General features: G+C 40.0%; 1 protein-coding gene across 1 annotated transcript in view; it reads left to right on the top strand.

Moving 5' to 3' along the window:
- The window catches only part of LOC122558122 (mucin-2), an 81910-nt gene that overhangs the window by 19402 nt on the left and 44147 nt on the right, over nucleotides 1-18361 (top strand). Inside the window, exons 8-15 of the mRNA XM_043706440.1 lie at nucleotides 1055-1172; nucleotides 1305-1443; nucleotides 1728-1845; nucleotides 1953-2024; nucleotides 4524-4661; nucleotides 4773-4937; nucleotides 13522-13616; nucleotides 13888-14014. Of these exons, the coding sequence (XP_043562375.1) occupies nucleotides 1055-1172; nucleotides 1305-1443; nucleotides 1728-1845; nucleotides 1953-2024; nucleotides 4524-4661; nucleotides 4773-4937; nucleotides 13522-13616; nucleotides 13888-14014 (972 nt within the window). The remainder of the gene's footprint in view (nucleotides 1-1054; nucleotides 1173-1304; nucleotides 1444-1727; nucleotides 1846-1952; nucleotides 2025-4523; nucleotides 4662-4772; nucleotides 4938-13521; nucleotides 13617-13887; nucleotides 14015-18361) is intronic.

Genomic DNA, 18361 nt, shown 5'->3' with positions numbered 1-18361 from the left:
AGGGAGTGTTGCTGAACAAAGAGACCTTGGAGTGCAGGTTCATAACTCCTTGAAAGTAGAGTCGCAGGTAGATAGGATAGTGAAGAAGGCGTTTGGTATGCTTTCCTTTATTGGTCAGAGTATTGAGTACAGGAGTTGGGAGATCATGTTGTGGCTGTACAGGACATTGGTTAGGCGACTGTTGGAATATTGCGTGCAATTCTCGTCTCCTTCCGATAGGAAGGAGACGAGAATTGCACGCAATATTCCAACAGTTGCCTAACCAATGTCCTGTACAGCCGCAACATGACCTCCCAACCCGAATACTCAATACTCTGACCAATAAAGGAAAGCATACTAAACGCCTTCTTCACTATCCTATCTACCTGCGACTCTACTTTCAAGGAGTTATGAACCTGCACTCCAAGGTCTCTTTGTTCAGCAACACTCCCTCGGACCTTACCATTAAGTGTATAAGTCCTGCCACGATTTACTTTCCCAAAATGCAGCACCTTGCATTTATCTGAATTAAACTCCATCTGCCACCTCAGTCCACTGGACCATCTGATCAAGATCCTGTTGTAATCTGAGGTAACTTTCTTCGCTGTCCACTACACAGTCAATGTTGGTGTCACCTGTAAACTTACTAACTATATCATCGAGCTGTGAATGGGATATCAGTGGTATCAAGTGGAATGAAATACGAATGTGGTGAAGTTGTTATATTGGTACTGTAGGTCTGGAGAGGAATATGTTAATGATATTTGCATATTTTATTAATGTTGTGAACAGAAGAGTCTTGCAGTAGTTTTGAAGGTAGTGAATAGTTCACTGTTTTATAGAGATGGTGCAATAGTATTGTTAGAGAAACAATGATTGTGTTGTATTAAACACAAACAAAAATAAATTTATAGCAGAGGCTCTTCAGAGTGTTACAAAGTGGGATTACAATAGTAAAAAAAAGAGATAACATGATGATAACAATCGAAGTAACTGAATCATATCATTTTAAAAGTAAGAAAAAGCTGCATGTTAAGAATCTGTGTATGTGTAACTTCAAAACTTTATATTGTAGATACTGTTCTTGATGATATTTCCAACACTGGATGCATTCCAAAAGAACAGTGTCCCTGTACCTACAATGGATTATCTTATGCACCTGGAGAGTCCTATTCCACCAAATGCAGTAAATGGTAATTAATTTGACTTTTACAAAAAAATCATAAAGTTCATGTTTTTTTAGATGGAATTTATCCTTTTATCATTTTTTTCCTTGATTTTCATCCAAGAAAAATACTGATATTGAACACTTTTTAATCTGACAGCAATTGTAATGGAGGACAGTGGTCTTGTACTGATCTATCTTGCCCTGGGATCTGTTCTGTTGAGGGAGGATCTCATATTAATACATTTGATGAAAAGCAATACACATTTCATGGGAATTGTCATTATGTTCTTGCTAAGGTAAGGATCACTTTCACTTGAGCTTTAGTAAAATGAAAATTAACAGCACCAACAAGCTAACATGCTAATAATGTTGTTGATTGTCACTAGAATAAAGATGTTACTTAAGAGGATTGGCATTGGTATATTTCTATTTTCATTTCATCTAAAAGTCTGTGTGTTACAGAAGAACTAACTTAACAAAATATTCAACTCTCTATGAGATTTAGTTTAAAGTGCCATGCAAGTGGATGATTTCATTAAAAGTTGTTATTTGGTCTCTTTCTTCTAACCCATCACTCTAGGACTGCGAAAATACTTTCTTCACTGTCCTCGGAGAGCTGCAGCAATGTGGTATTACAGAATCTGAAACATGCTTAAAGTCTGTATCAGTGACTGAACATAGATCTCAAACTGTAAGTCATATAAAATTTGCTATTGTTATTTAAATATTTTGATATATATTTAAGGGAATACCAAGGTCTAAACATAATTTTATTAAGAATGTATTTTATTTATTCTTTATTTACAGATCATTACAATTAACCCCAATGGCCGTGTGTCTGTCAATGGAATATTTTCAGAATTGCCTTTAACCTTTGGTAAGTCATGTGCAAAAATCATTAATTTTTTGCTTTAAGCACAAAATATACCCAATCTCTTTACCTGCAAGAGCATCTTAAGCAACCAGATTCCTGAGTGGACACCACATTGACCACAAGTACTGTGTAATGGGCTTTATATATGTCATGGATTTCTGACACTGATGCCATCTTAAAACCTGATCAGTGAACCTGTATGATAACTCAGCAGCTCACAAATTCATTTGCTTGTTTTCACCAGAGAGCAGGATGGCATACTCCTGATCCTGGGGTAAGAGCAAATCCTGCCTGTGCAACACCTCATATATGGAGAACTCCAGGACTTTACTGGCAAAGCATGGCACCAATATCCCCTTGTCTGCCAAGTGCAGGACAAAGCTCAGGAACCATTCTTGGCAGCTCTGGATTGATGTCCTCATGCCCTGTTTCCTATAAAGACTCCATTCCATTCTCCCAGTTGCTCTGTCGCATATGCTCCGATAAGGCCAGCTTCGACAAGGGAGCCTCCGAGATTTCCCAGCACCGTTGTCAAAAGGACCCTCAACCAGGTCCAACCCATCTCCTGTGTTTTGCTGTCATGCCCTCTCCTCCATCCCAAAAGAGTGATAGAGTTCCCCGGTCCTCATCTACCATTCCATCAGCATCCATATCCAGAAGATCATCAGCTGCCATTTCTGCCACCTCCCGGGAGATGCCATCACCAGGCACATATTTCCCTCTCCTCCCTTTTCTGCATTCCACAGGGACTGTTCCCTATGAGACACCCTGGTCCACTCTTTCACTCCCCACACCTCCCACGGACCCATGGCATCTCCCCCTGCAACCACTGAAGGCGTAACACCTGCCCATTTACCTCTCCCTCCTCAGCATCCAAGGGCCCAAATATACCTTCCAGATGAAACAGCACTTTATCTGCACTTCTCACAATCTAATCTGCTACATTCGTTGCTCACAATGTGATCTCCTTTATATTGGGGAAGTGAAGCATTGGGGATGACCACTTAGCAGAATATCTATGTTCTGCCCGCTAAAAACTTCCAGTTGCCTGCTAATTTAACACCACCATGTTTTCTGGCCAACATCTCTATCTCAGTGCTCCAGCAAAGCTTAGCACAAGCTGGAAGACCAACAACTCATTTTCCACTTGGTGAACATGTCATGGCTGTCAGCAGCCCTCAATCAACTCAATGGTAATAGCTTTCACTCAGGGATCCGAACATAGCAAGTCAAAAGCAGCCTCCAGTAACCAGTCCAGGAGCTTAGACAGTTTGTCAGTCATTCAGGGCAGTCAGAGTCAGGATGGTTTCTACATAAGGGATGAGGAGATGCCTTGACTCTTTGTACCCTACAGTGGGCTGTTTTCCTCCTAGCATGAGAGAGAGAGAGAGACAAAGAGAGAGGAATTACAAAAGACATTGGTTGGCACAGCAGGTACTTTTGGTGCAGATGGTGAGATGTCCAACATGAACAAGGAATAAGAATAGGCCATTCGTCCCTTTGACCCTGCTCCTCCATTTAATAAGATTATGACTGATTTTAACCTCAACGCTATATTGCTGCATACCCCCAATAATCTTTCATCCACTTGGTAATCAAGAATCTACCTTCCTTTGCCTTAAAAATATTCAAAGATTTTGCATCCACTGCCTTTTGAGAAAAGGAATCACTACACAGAGTAAAAATACTTTCTCATTTCTGTTTTAAATGGGTGCTCCCTTATTTTTATGTATGAGCCCTATTTCTAGATTCTCCCACCAGAGGAAACATTATCTCAATATCCACCCAGTCAAGTCCCTCAAGATCTTGTTTGTTTCAACTAAGTCACCTCTGACTCTTCTAAACACCAGAGGATATAGGCCCACCCTTTCCTCATAAGGCAATCCACTCATTCAGGGTGTTAGTCTAGTAAACCTTCTCTGAATTGCTTCCATTACATTTGACATCCTTCCACAAATACAGTGACTAGTTCTGGACACAGTAGTCCAGATGCACCTCACTAATACCCTCTATAACTAAAGCATAACCTCCCTACTCTTGCATTAAATTCCCCTACAATAAAACGTAACACATATTAGCATTCCTGATTACTTCCTTAACATACATACATACCTTTTATGCACTAGGACACCCAAATCTCTCTTCTGAATGTGTGAATAGTTGCTCAGTGGGTCTGCAATGTTTGGGGCCGGCATTAATTACTGGAATTACCAGTGATGTCCACATCCCATGGAAAAAATTGCAAACTTTAATAGAGTTAATAAAAGGACAACAGGCAGAGGTGGTAGGGCTAGTGACGGGAAGGGCACAATGTACAAAAATAATTTAAAAATCATTGAGGACAATATTATTTTTGCTTTGAGATGGATTTCATATTTGCTCTAAAATTCAAGTAATTTGCAGAATGTTGTTTTGAACGATTTTCTTCTGACAGTGTGTTTTACATTTTTGAAGAAACCTGTTATATACATTCTTAAATGTTCAACTTCCTTGTTTTCACAGCTAACGTCACTGTTTTCATGCCGTCGACTTTCCATGTTATCATTCATACTTCTTTTGGGCTGCAGCTCCAGGTACAGTTGGTGCCTATCATGCAACTCTATATAAGACTGGATTCTGTCTTTAAAAATCGGGTGTGTGGTAAGTTACAACCTTACTTTTGTACTTTTACATCCAGCCATTCTAAGTATTCATAAATGCTGCATTGCTGAAAACAATGTCACGTTATACTATTTGTTTGTGTTCGTTTAGGCCTTTGTGGAAACTTCAACAATGTGCTCAATGATGAATTTAAAATAGTCAGTGGTCTTGTGGAAGGAACATCTGCTGCTTTCGCAAATACCTGGAAGACTAAAGCTAGCTGCCCTGACAGAAGAGACATTCATGAAAACCCTTGCTCCCTCAGTGTCGTAAATGGTAAGTCTATAGCTTACTGCTTTTAAGTGATGAGCTGAAAAGGTAGAATCAAAGCTTGATAGAGTTGAGAAAATAAGACTAATAGAAGTGTTTCAGATTCTGTAATGTTGACCATGCTATTATTTAATGCATTAATAATTTATTCAATAATGTACATCTTCATCCCTGTAAAGTTCACAATTAAACATAATGGAGTATTATGGAGCAGGAACATGACCTGGCTATCAAGCCCCACGTGTATGATGTATAAAAAATGTAAGAAAGACAAAATAAGCTTCCACAAGCAATTGGTAGGCGCTTCACTGTAATAGACTATAGCAGAAATGATAACATGAAAATATCAACCTATAGGCTTAACATGGATGTACTTTGGTTGCCTATCGAGTTTTGAGAAGATTTGTAGCTCGGGTTGAGGTTTTGGATGTAGGTTTGCTCGCTAAGCTGCAAGGTTCATTTCCAGACGTTTCATTACCCTATTAGGTAACATCTTCAGTGGGCCTCATGTGAAGCAATGCTGAAAATTCCTGCTTTCTATTTATATGTTTGGGTTTCTTTGGGTTGGTGATGCCATTTCCTGTGGTGAAGTCACTTATTGCTTATTTAAGTCAGGCTTCCTGGGATTTTGGAATGCACCTTCTTGGGATAGAATCAGACCTACAGCAGAGAAAAAGGTGTTTCAGTCCATCACACCCACAGTGGTCAAAACAACCACTTAACTATTTAAATCCCATTTCCAGCACTTTGCCCATTGCCCTTGTAAGCTTTGGCATTGAAAGTGCACATCTTAAATATTTTGAGGGTTTCTGTCTCTATCACAATTACAGGCAGTGTGTTACAGATTCCCACCACCCTCTGGGTGAAAAATATTTTCCTCTTATCTCCTCTAAATTATCTGCAATTTAATTTTACATTTTTTTAAAAACAAAAATCAAACATTTCTGTTTGATTCCAGGCAATAATATACTTCGTTCTTTCTCTTAGATGAGATTATTTTCTTCAAAATTTACTTGACAAATCAATCACTCTGGATATTAAAACAAAAAAACTGCAAGAATTACAGATGCTGAAAGTCTGAAACAAAAAGCAGAAATTGTTTGAGGATCTCAGCAGGTCTAGCAACATCTGTGGACAGAAATCAGAATTAATATTTTGAGTCCAATGACCCTTCTTCAGAATCTGATGACATTTTTCAGCAATGTGTGTGTTTTTTTTCTCCATTCTACAGAGATTCAGAAATTCTTGAAGCTGCCTTGCTGTATCTGAAAAGCAACATCAAATTCCATCCATCCTGCTTTGGGAGGAATGTGTTAATTAATCCAAATCTCTCTTACAATTCAGAAACCCAAAATTTACAACATCTTAAGCATTGTAAATTCTCAAGACAGATTTAAAGGGGGCAGGGCAAATGTCTTGAACGAAATGAGAGAGGAACTGACTAAAATAGACTGGAAGCAGAGGCTAACCGGGAAGACAGTAGAGCAAAAATGGCAGGAGTTTGAGGTGTTGAATACACTCCACTAATGCGACCATAGCAACTACCAATTACCTTAACCGTAGGTCAACGCTATGACTTAATTTCATCATGCAGTTTTCACTGACTGCCCAACTATCCATTTTGAAATGATACTAACATTTTGAAAGCAGTCAAACAAAATTAAAATGTGGAGTAGAGTTAGAGTAAGTGAGCGTTTTCAAGTGGAACATGCAAAATACTTAATGTTCAAACATGTTTAGCCAACTGCCTCACAATTATATTGCCTAAAGAAGAATTTCTGTTGGGATTGTGAATACAATTATACAATTACAAACTCACAAGCCTTTATGTGTGATCATTGTAGTTTGAAGCTGCCCCCTTCCTCACAGTATATTGGATTAATGGAATAATCCTTGGAGAAAAAGACAGCGGGTATGGGAGTGGGTGTACTGGTGAATTCTGGGACAATTAGGTACATCTCCAAAGGAATTGGATCGAAACCTGTCAAGAAAAGCTATCAAGGATTAATAAATCTGTTTGATTCACATATAATTTAGGAAGTCAGGATTGAGTTAGGGGGTGGGGGGAGTTGTTATTGAGATACATGCTCTGTAAATGTAGCTGGAATGACATGCCAAATTACTCTTTGCATCATGAGGTTGTCTACCTGTGAAAGGTTTTACTTCAGCTGTATAACTTTGTGGACTTGATGACATCACCATAAAAGTTCTCATGAAGAATCCATCACTGATTAGATTAGATTAACTACAGTATGGAAACAGGCTCTTCAGCCCAACAAGTCCACACCAACCCTCCGCAGAGTAACCCATCCAGACCCATTTCCCTCTGACCAATGCACCCAACATTATGGGCAATTTACCATGGCCAATTCATCTAACCTGCCCATCTTTGTGGATCAAGGCAAAAGATGGAAAATTATAGGCCAATCAGCTTAACCTCGGTGGTTGGTAAACTTCTAGAATCCATCATTAAGGATGAGGTTTCTAAATTCTTGGAAGAGCAGCGTCTGATTAGAACAAGTCAACATGGATTTAGTAAAGGGAGGTCATGCCTGACAAACCTGTTGGAATTTTTTGAAGAGGTAACAAGTAGGTTAGACCAGGGAAACCCAGTGGATGTGGTCTATCTAGACTTTCAAAAGGCCTTTGATAAGGTGCCACACGGGAGGCTGCTGAGCAAGGTGAGGGCCCATGGTGTTCGAGGTGGGCTGCTGGGATGGATTGAGGATTGGCTGTCTAACAGAAGGCAGAGAGTTGGGATAAAAGGTTCTTTTTCAGAATGGCAGCCGGTGACGTGCGGTGTCCCGCGGGGTTCGGTGCTGGGGCCACAGCTGTTCGCATTATATATTAATGATTTGGATGAGGGAGCCGGGGGCATTCTAGCGAAGTTTGCCGATGATATGAAGTTCGGTGGACAGGCAGGTAGTACTGAGGAAGTGGGGCGGCTGCAGAAGGATCTTGACAGGTTGGGAGAGTGGTCCAGGATTTGGCTGATGGAATTTAACGTGAGCAAGTTCGAGGTCTTGCACTTTGGCAAAAAGGATAAAAGCATAGACTACTTTCTAAATGGTGAGAAAATTAATAAAGCCAAAGCACAAAGGGATCTGGGAGTGCTAGTCGAGGATTCTCTAAAGGTAAACATGCAGGTTGAGTCCGTGATTAAGAAAGCGAATGCAGTGTTGTCTCTTATCTCAAGAGGGTTGGAATATAAAAGCAGAGATGTACTACTAAGACTTTATAAAGCTCTGGTTAGGCCCCATTTGGAGTACTGTGTCCAGTTTTGGTCCCCACACCTCAGGAAGGACATACTGGCACTGGAACGTGTCCAGCGGAGATTTACACGGATGATCCCTGGAATGACAGGTCTAACATATGAGGAACGGCTGAGGATACTGGGATTGTATTCGTTGGAGTTTAGAAGATTAAGGGGAGACTTAATAGAGACGTACAAAATAATACATGGCTTGGAAAAGGTGGATGCTAGGAAATTGTTTCCGTTAAACGAGGAGACTAGGACCCGTGGACACAGCCTTAGAATTAGAGGGGGTCATTTCAGAACAGAAATGCGGAGACATTTCTTCAGCCAGAGAGTGGTGGGCCTGTGGAATTCATTGCCACGGAGTGCAGTGGAAGCTGGGACGCTAAATGTCTTCAAGGCCGAGATTGATAGATTCTTGTTGTCTAGAGGAATTAAGGGCTACGGGGAGAACGCTGGTAAGTGGAGCTGAAATGCGCATCAGCCATGATTGAATGGCGGAGTGGACTTGATGGGCCGAATGGCCTTACTTCCACTCCTATGTCTTATGGTCTTATGGAAATTACACCCCTTCCCTTTAGTTTAGAGATGGGAGCTTTTTTTTAAACAAAGGAAGAAAACTACATTCATTATTGCTTTAACTTTTAGTTTCAAGCTCTTTGAAATCAGCTTTCTCAGATTTCAAAACAGATTTTTCAGATACTTCAAATAAAATTATACTTCCAATGTTTCAAAATTCAATTTTTTCCTTATTTTCTAAAAAAAATCAATTCACATTTATAAATATTTAACATGAGTAAATCTCATTATGCTGAATTAAAGATTCACCCATGTGTTACAATTGTGTTTGGAAGTACATTAAACAAATTTCAAATGTGATAATTCACCCTTAATAATTCTGAAGATAACAATTTATCTACAACTGCTCCCTAAAATTAAATACAATTTGGATGTAGGTTCACAAAACTTGCTAACAAAACAGTATTGTAAGGAAAAGAGGAAATAAGTTATGTTATTTATCTTGATTATCCTTCCTTCAATTGGATTTTATACAGCTGTAATTAAAATCTGTAGATAAATTTTAATCAGAAAACCTTTAACATTCTGACTTTAAATAAACATTTAGTGTTATTTTTTGGCCATCACTGTTAGGTCCTTAAAAGGGACAGATCTTGAGGACTTTACATTCCTTTAATCAATTTGTATTTCACCACAATTCTCTACTTTAACTGGAAGAATCATAACAATGATAAAAATCCCAACAGTTAAATCTACAATTTAATTTTACATTTTTTTTTAAAAACTGACACAGGCACATATCACAATCACAAAGCTACAAAACATCTCTCCAGATCTCAATCTCCAGAAAACAAAACATAAATATAAATATAGTACCTATAAAACATTTAACAAACAAGGATCAAAAACAAATGCAAAACCAGATCACAAAGGGTTAATATTTAGTTCAGTGACTGCAGGTACTTGAGAAGTTCACATTCAAACAGAAATGATTTATTACCTCAATAAAGTACAAGAACACTCTTGTAATTTATGTTCTTTTTTCCTTCTACACAATAAAGCTGTCTAGACACTTTCTTCCAGTCTTGGATTTTAACTTTATGCAGCAAATCTTACTTGTGGGAGTGAGAGGTACAGAAAATTTAATTTGTGTTCAAAATCTCGGGTAAAAGGCCCACTTTCTCAACAGGGAAGCTTGCCTCCCCTGACTCGGCTGTGACTAATAAAAAGGAAATCCTACAGATAAGTTAAGTCCAAAGTCCTCATTTCCAGAGAATGATAAACTCTCGGTAAATTCCTGTTTAAGCTGCTGCATTATTGTAGCTTTATCTTTACCACCAGTTATGCACATCTCATATCTTTAAGCATTAGGGAGAATCATACGCCTGCCATCCTTTATTTAATTTTATCTATCAACTTTGTGTTGGCTGGTGAGGTGAAGCAGCATACTTCTCCTCCCCAAATTTAGGTGAACTGTATTCTGCTTTCTTGATGTTCACTTTTTCGGATTTCAGCATTTTATTTTCACGGTTCCTCCAGCTAAGATGCTCAAACATTTTGCTCTGGGATGTCTGAACCACCTGTGCTTCCAGTAGGTCTGACCGCTTTATCCTTGGCTCTTACACCACCCGCACTTTCATACCAAGGTAGTTAGGATGCAGCATTCTGAGTGCAGCGACCCAGGTTCGACTCTCATTTGGGGCAGAAATTGGGCAGACAGCAGCGTCAAGGAGGTAGCTGGTGGATGAGTGAGCATGGGACCTGGCATTGGCTGCAACATCAGTAGAGGTGATGCCAGCAAGGTAGGCCCAGTGATGAAAGATAGTGTCTGAGAAGCAGCGACTTCAGCGTTGGTTAGGTCCTATGCTGGTGATGGTGGAAGGGTTATGGATTCTCTAAGTTTTTTTAAATTATTATTCTTAAATTATTCAAAATGGTGCCGGATCATAATGACAGTGGAAGTTTTCACTGTATTTTATTGCATTTTTCACAGTAAAATACATGTGACAATAAAATCATTCATTCATTCTCCCTCCACTGCCAACTCTATTTGTCGAGTCTACTCTTAAGTTTGAATGGGATCAACTCTGTTTGACCTCTGTTCTATACTAACATAAACCGTTGGTAAGTATTTTTGCAAGTGAAAATATACTCACTGGATCATCAATTTTGCCTTCATGGAGGACCTAGCAGGAACCATCATCTGCTCCCAAGATTGTTGGAAGAATTTCCAGGGTCTGATATCCTAATGGCCTATTATCTTCTGACTCTTATCCACAAACAGTTACCAGACAAAAATTCAAAAAGGCCCTTATTTCTCACTATAGGACTCCAGAGTATCTAAACCTGGAGACTTTGAAGAAAGGATTACAGAGGCAGTCGTACTCTTTGGTTCAGTTACAAGGAATTAACATATACCAGTTAAGAGATGTGCAGTTATTTAAATCCAATCACTACTACTGATTTGGTTTATATCATGCACAGAAAAGGAGTACAATTAACCAATTGCTACATAGGTATGCCTATTTAATTGCAATGTATAATTAGAATGAAGTAAGGTACAGGAGAAAGTGAGGTCTGCAGATGCTGGAGATCAAAGTTGAAACTTTATTGCTGGAACAGCACAGCAGGTCAGGCAGCATCCAGGGAACAGGAGATTCGACGTTTCGGGCACAGGCCCTTCTTCAGGAATGAGCAGAGAGTGTTCAGCAGGAGAAGATAAAAGGTAGGGAGGAGGGACTTGGAGGAGGGGCGTTGGAAATGTGATAGGTGGAAAGAGGTCAAGGTGAGGGTGATAGGTCGGAGTAGGATGGAGGCGGAGAGGTCAAGAAGAAGACTGCAGGTCAGGAAGGCGGTGCCGGGCTGGAGGGATCCGGCTGAGACAAGGTGGGGGGAGGGGGGATGAAGAAACTGGTGAAGTCCAAGTTCATCCCCTGCGGTTGGAGGGTTCCCAGTCGGAAGATAAGACGCTCCTCCTCCGACCGTCGGGTTGTTGTGGTTTGGCGGTGGATGAGTCCAATGACCTGCATATCCTCGGTGGAGTGGGAGGGGGAGTTGAAATGCTGTGCTACAGGTTGGTTGGGTTGGTTCGTCCGGGTGGCCCAGAGGTGCTCTCTGAATCGCTCCGCAAGTAGGCGGCCTGTCTCCCCAATATAGAGGAGGCCACATTGGCTGCAGCGGATGCAGTAGATGATGTGGGTGGAGGTGCAGGTGAATCTGTGGCGGATATGGAAGTTTCCTTTGGGGCCTTGGAGAGAAGTGAGGGGGGCCTGGATTCTGCCTGACCTGCTGTGCTGTTCCAGCAATGAAGTAAGGTACATACTATCAGGTCTAATTGCGCTACAAACTATAATTTGTTTTTAGCATAATGATTTATATCTGACAAGAGTATGTCTATCATTCTCCTTTTCTGCTGTCCCTGGTGTTTTAATGACTGCTTTCAAGACAGAGATTCAATGAATAAACAATATCTTTGTGTTGCCTTTGCTTACCTTGCAGATGAATTTGCTTCTCGAACAGATGGATGGTAATCCCACATACCTTCCTTTCTTTTGTTTAACTAGCAGTTTTGAGTCCTTATGAGTTCACAGGTAGCAGTTCACAACTGTGTGCCACCTAAATATCCCTCTGCAAGGTAGTTTTTTTTAACCCTTTCAGTCATATACCAGCACAGCACAAATATCAGTAATCTAACTATTTGAAGAAAAAGTTGACATTAATGAGTAAGATGTCATCATAGAATGAAATCTGCCATCTGCCATTAATCTGCTAATTATTAGGATAAACAAAGGCCAGTTTTGAATTTGACTAAGAAACATCTTGGATGATGGGAAGGCTATCGAACCTGTGGCAGACTATATTGTAAACTGTCTCCAGCCAAGTTCCAGGTCAAGCACTGCACAACAATAGTAATGGAAGATTATCAGAAGTTTCCTGTTACATTAACCAGGTACCTGATGTTTCCCAGAGTGAATGACAACTTCTATTTTCCCCATAGACAACCAGCAGTGGTACGTTTTCTTCTTTCAGAAGGCAGAACATCTCAAAATCCAGGGTATTGTTGATTATACATATATCGATTTGGATGTTCTGTACACCATGATATAGTCATTATAAAAACATCTACTTCACTCAGTTTAATTCTTAATCATTTTCACAGGATCATTTAAGTGCCAGTGGCAACAATGAAGCTTTTTTTTTATTTTAAAAGACTCCTCCCCCCCGCACCCCTCATAATTAGCTTGAAAAAGAAAACATCAAAGGCTCTTGACAGCAACATGCCAGCCACATACACTTGTCAAAGGGAAACAAAACAAAGACACATGTAAAACAGAGTCAACAATGAGCATTCCATAAACCTGGTGGATATATTGCAAGAGATATTGGTTGTATTCAAATTTATCTAAGTCCAGATTGCTAAGCCAGTTGGTAGCTTTAAGTGGCTTGATATATCTTGAGATGTCACAATATGATCCATCGCTCGTGATGGAGTTTTGTGCAAGGCCAATGTGCACACAGTGATATAGCAGCTAATATATAGAATCCAGTTCATGTGCAAATGAACCCAAAGTGACAATTGACATAGGTATGCTGATATATAATACATATCAAAATGTCATATCTAGTAGGGTATGGGACAGCAGTGTTTATGGTTTGTGGTTGTGGTTTGTGGTTTCCTGACAGCTACATTTGGAGAGAAGTGAAATCCTGTGGAATTTCTGCTCCATCATGGTTAAGATGCACTTTGAGGAAATATTTTTGCAGCAACATAATCCGCTGAAAATAATTATTTTAATTTCTTCTTTATTTTTCTAGAAAAGTATGCTAAGCATTGGTGTGGCCTGCTATTAGATGACAACTCTACATTCGCTCAGTGCCATTCACATGTCAACCCAAATCAGTACTTTGAGGTACAAAAAGTTACCATGCCATCGGACCTGATATTTATTGCTATGTATTGTTTGTAATGTCAAGCCGGTTACTTGTTTACTGAAATTTTCAATATGGATGCTATCATTCAAATGGGTAAAGACAGCAGAAAGGTACAACTCCTACAATTGCTTTTGGTTTGCATATATTTTGTGTGGAGTGTTTTCATTTGAAGGCATGTTTCTTTGTTCTATCTTAGCGTAAAATTGACACCTTAAAAGTATGAGATGATGTGAGACTTTTATTTTGCAGCAATGTAAATATGACAGCTGTAACTGTGAAAAAAGTGAGGACTGCATGTGTGCTGCCCTTTCGTCTTATGTTCAGGCCTGTGCAACTAAAGGGATCATCATTTCCAACTGGAGGATGAATGTATGCTGTAAGTATAACAGTATCAACTACTGTGTGTTCTGTGGTTCAGGCGGTAGCACGCTTGCCTCTGTATCAAAAGGTTGTCATTTCAGATCCCACTGCAAGGCCTAATCACAGATCTCGGCTGACAATCCAATGTAGAAGTGGGGAGCTGATGCATTGTTGAGGTGCAAAGTGAGGACTGCAGATGCTGGAGATCAGAGTCAAAACGTGTGGTGCTGAAAAAGCACAGCCGGTCAGGCAGCATCCAAGGAGCAGAAGAGTCAATGTTTCGAGCATAAGTTCTTCATCAGGAATGGGGTCATACCTACTGTTTCAGGTGGATGTAAAAGATCTTATGGCACTATTTTGAAGAAAAACAGCAGACTATTCTCTGGTATATTTGCCAATCTTCAGCCTTCAATCAACATCATAAAAATCAAACTCCATTATTTAGATATCATTCCAATGGTTTTTGTGGAACTTCTGTACAAATTGGCTATGTCTTTCCTATCTCGCAACAGTGATGATACTTTCATTGGCTCTATCATAGTTAGTGCTCCAAGATCATGAAAAGAGTTTAAAAAAATACAAGTCATACTTTTCTTTCTTTATCCCTGCATCAAGCATAGCCAGTTTAAATTGCAATAACTGAAACATTTGCCCATTCACTTTGTTTTATTTATTCATGTGTCCCAAGAACATTACCTGGGTCTCTGGATTAATTGTCCAGTGATAATACCATTAGGCCAAATCCTCCCTGGATTTACTGCAGCCTCATTCTATACACAGAAAAATCCATCATTGGGCAATAAAAGGTAATGCTGAAGTTACGCTATATATCAGTGCTTTGCATGATTTGACGTAATGCAAGATTCATGGACACTCCCTCTATCTTGTTGTCTGAGATGGAAGTAAAGTGTCGTCAGCCTTGACGTCCTGACAAAGTGGTATTATCACTAAATTAATCTGGAGTCCTAAGTAATGTTCTGGGGACCCGGATTGAATTCCATCTCTGTAGATGGGGGGATTTGAATTTAGATTTTTATTTTTTAGATTAGATTAGATTAGATTACTTACAGTGTGGAAACAGGCCCTGCGGCCCAACATGTCCACACCGACCCGCCGAAGCGCAACCCACCCATACCCCTACATTTACCCCTTCTTACCTAAGACTACAGGCAATTTAGCATGGCCAATTCACCTGACCTGCACATCTTTTGGACTGTGGGAGGAAACCGGAGCACCCGGAGGAAACCCACGCAGACACAGGGAGAATGTGCAAACTCCACACAGTCCATCGCCTGAGTCGGGAATTGAACCCAGGTCTCTGGCGCTGTGAGGCAGCAGTGCTAACCACTGTGCCACCGTGCCGCCCACAAAGATTAGATTTTTTAAAAAATCTAATCTAATAACAACCATGAAATCACTGTCAATTGTTGGAAAACCTAACTGATTCACTAGTGTCTTTTTGGGAAGGAAACTGCTGTCTTTAGCTGGCCAGGCCTACAAGTGACTACAGAGCTATGGCAATATGGTTGACTCTGAAGTGCCCTCTGGGTAATTAAAGATGGGCAATAAATAGTGGCTTAGCCAGCAATGCCCTCATTCTGTGAATGAATGAAAAAAGAACCATGAACAGAATTTAAATCCTACATTTTATCCATCAGCAAACCTCATTCTTCCAACTTTAAATGACTGTGCATCTTTACACTCTAACTCTTCTACTAAGCTACTAGTATCCTCTATATGAATTTAGATTTGACTAAAACAGCTACTCATATTCTATCCTACTGGTTTGTCAGCCTCTTCACTGACTTATATTGGCACAAGACGCTCAAAAAGTACAACATTTAAATTCTAATCCTTATTTTTAAGTCCCACAGTGGCCTTGCCCCAACATATTTGTGCAATCAGCTCAAGTCTTATGTCCTCTCTTAATGTCCCACACTTAATGTATATCTTCTTGCCTTCTCGTTCCTCGCTTCAAAGTATTCAAATCAAACTAGTCAGATGCCATCGCCCTTTAACAATCCACAATAACTGTCCTTGACTAATCCATGCCTATCTACTGTGCTTCAGAATTTTAAAAAATTATTTTTCTCGCACAGAGTGTAGACCAACCAGCCTTTCATTACTCATTCTGTTTCTAAAGAAGCAATGATGATTGACATCCTCCAGCACTCTGGTCTCTGGTCAGATAGGATCTGAGATGATGGTTGACCTTAAAAAGATGGTGGGTGTACAGCTCTTGAATCTTTTCAAGGCAATGGTAGGTAGGTGCTTGTTGAACAAGGACTACATGTTATTGGGGGTAAGCAGGAATGTAGATTTGAGTTTGTGTTTAATCTAACGTAACTTCAATGTCATTGAATGGTAGAGCAGTGTTGAGAGACTTAATGACCTACCCCTCCTGATTTGTAGGTTTTTATGTCAAAGTCTGCTATTATTTCTTTTGCTTCTTCCAGCAACTTGGGATGTATTTCATCCAGGACTCATAATTTATCCACTTATAAATTGCTAAGTATTTAACAGTTCTTCTCTCATGCTTATCCCATTCAATATTTCATACTCTTTCTCCTAAACACATCTGCATGGTCCTTCACTTTTGTGAAAATCAGTGTAAAACATTTACTAAGAACATGCCCATGTCACCCCCTACCCATGCAAGCTTTCTTTATGGTCTCCAATCAATTGTACTGTTTCTTTATTATCTTCTTGCTGTTTATGCATATATAAAACATATTTAGAGTTTTTTTTATTATTCTTGCCCTATTATTTTTCTCATATCCTCTCATATAGCTTGGCTAGACAGTTGGATGAGTCACTGGGGTAGGTGGAGGCATAGTGTGGCATTAAGAGTCTAAGAAATCATGGGAGTGAGTGGAAAGGTACAGAACAGCATGAACTGGAAGTGTGTGGGCGGGGGGGGGGGGGGTGGCGGGTATAAGGTGGGGGAGCTAGAGGTTGTTACAGATTTTACTTTATTCCTGAGACAAAGTCTGACAGAATCAAAGTGAGGCTTCCTTTGACACCTGGCAGCCTCTGAATATTTTCCTGGTTGGATAGCCTGAATGCAGCCAGTAACTCCTCTTGCCAGGAAAAAAAAACCCTGTCTTTATGAACACTTACTTCTCCGATGATACTATGGCTTTAAGAAGTGTAATTTGTCCTGTTTGTTTTTAAAATGAAGGGAGTTGAGGTAGAGGTGATACGCAGTCTGTTTCAAGCCAATAAAGTAAACACCTTGCCAGACCTTGCGTTTATTTTTTAGCTGGAACAATAGAAGCAGCACAAATGGGTGGGGTCAAGCTCCCACAGAACCAGGATTTTAGTTAAACTTCCAGCATTGCTGGAGTCTTGAAGCTAGATGTGGAAGCTATTATTTCTCTTGATTACAGCTAAAATGTTGGGTCCTCTTCCTGCTTTGAGAATTACGTGTGAGGCAATCTATTTTACTGAATTTGCATTTGCCACGGGTGTATTTATGGAATATTACAATATTGGAACAGTTGTTCTTTAGTAGTTAAATGACCTATTAGTCTGTTAAGTCTTCCAATAGAGTTGTTATTCTGTTTCATTTAGAGTCATAGAGATGTACAACACGGAAACATGGTCCAACTCATCTATGCTGATCAGATATCCTAACCTTATCTAGTCCCACCTGCCAGCACCCAGCTCATAACCCCCTAAACCCTTCTTATTCATATAGCCATCCAGATGCCTTTTAAATGTTGCAATTGTACCAGCCTCCACCACTTCTTTTGGCAGCTCATTCCATACACGCACCACCCTATGTGAAAAAGTTGCCCCTTAGGTTCCTTCTAACTTTTCCCCTCTCACCTTAAACCTATGCCCGTAGTTCTAGACTCTGTCACCCCAGGGAAAATACTTTATCTATTTACCCTATCCTTGCTCCTCATGATTTTATAAACCCCTATAAGGTCACCCCTCAACCTCCGACGCTCCAGGGAAAACAGCCCCAGCCTGTTCAGCCTCGCTATAGCTCAAATCCTCCAACCCTGGCAACATTCATGTAAATGTCTTCTGAACCCTTTCAAGTTTCACAACATCCTTCCTTATGGGCAGGGAGACCAGAATTGCACACTTGTATTCTTACACTATAGTGAAAATAAAATGTATTTTTCTTCATGCCTGGTAGTTTGATCAATCAAATTTCATGCATTACAAAACACCTTACACTTGCCTTTAAAAAAAAGAAAAGGTTGGGGTCAAGGCTATCTTCTTCATATATTTCAAAAGTGGTTTGGTCTGGTCCATAACACTTCAAAATGAGCAGGCCAAGCCAGGAATTTTCCTGACTACTGCTATCTGCCTCCAGAATAAAAACTAAACCTATAGTAACACATTGTGT

This window comes from Chiloscyllium plagiosum, chromosome 16, assembly GCF_004010195.1.
Source record: "Chiloscyllium plagiosum isolate BGI_BamShark_2017 chromosome 16, ASM401019v2, whole genome shotgun sequence".
In the NCBI taxonomy this organism is placed as follows: Eukaryota; Metazoa; Chordata; class Chondrichthyes; order Orectolobiformes; family Hemiscylliidae; genus Chiloscyllium; species Chiloscyllium plagiosum.
This window is presented reverse-complemented; position numbering and strand designations above follow the sequence as displayed.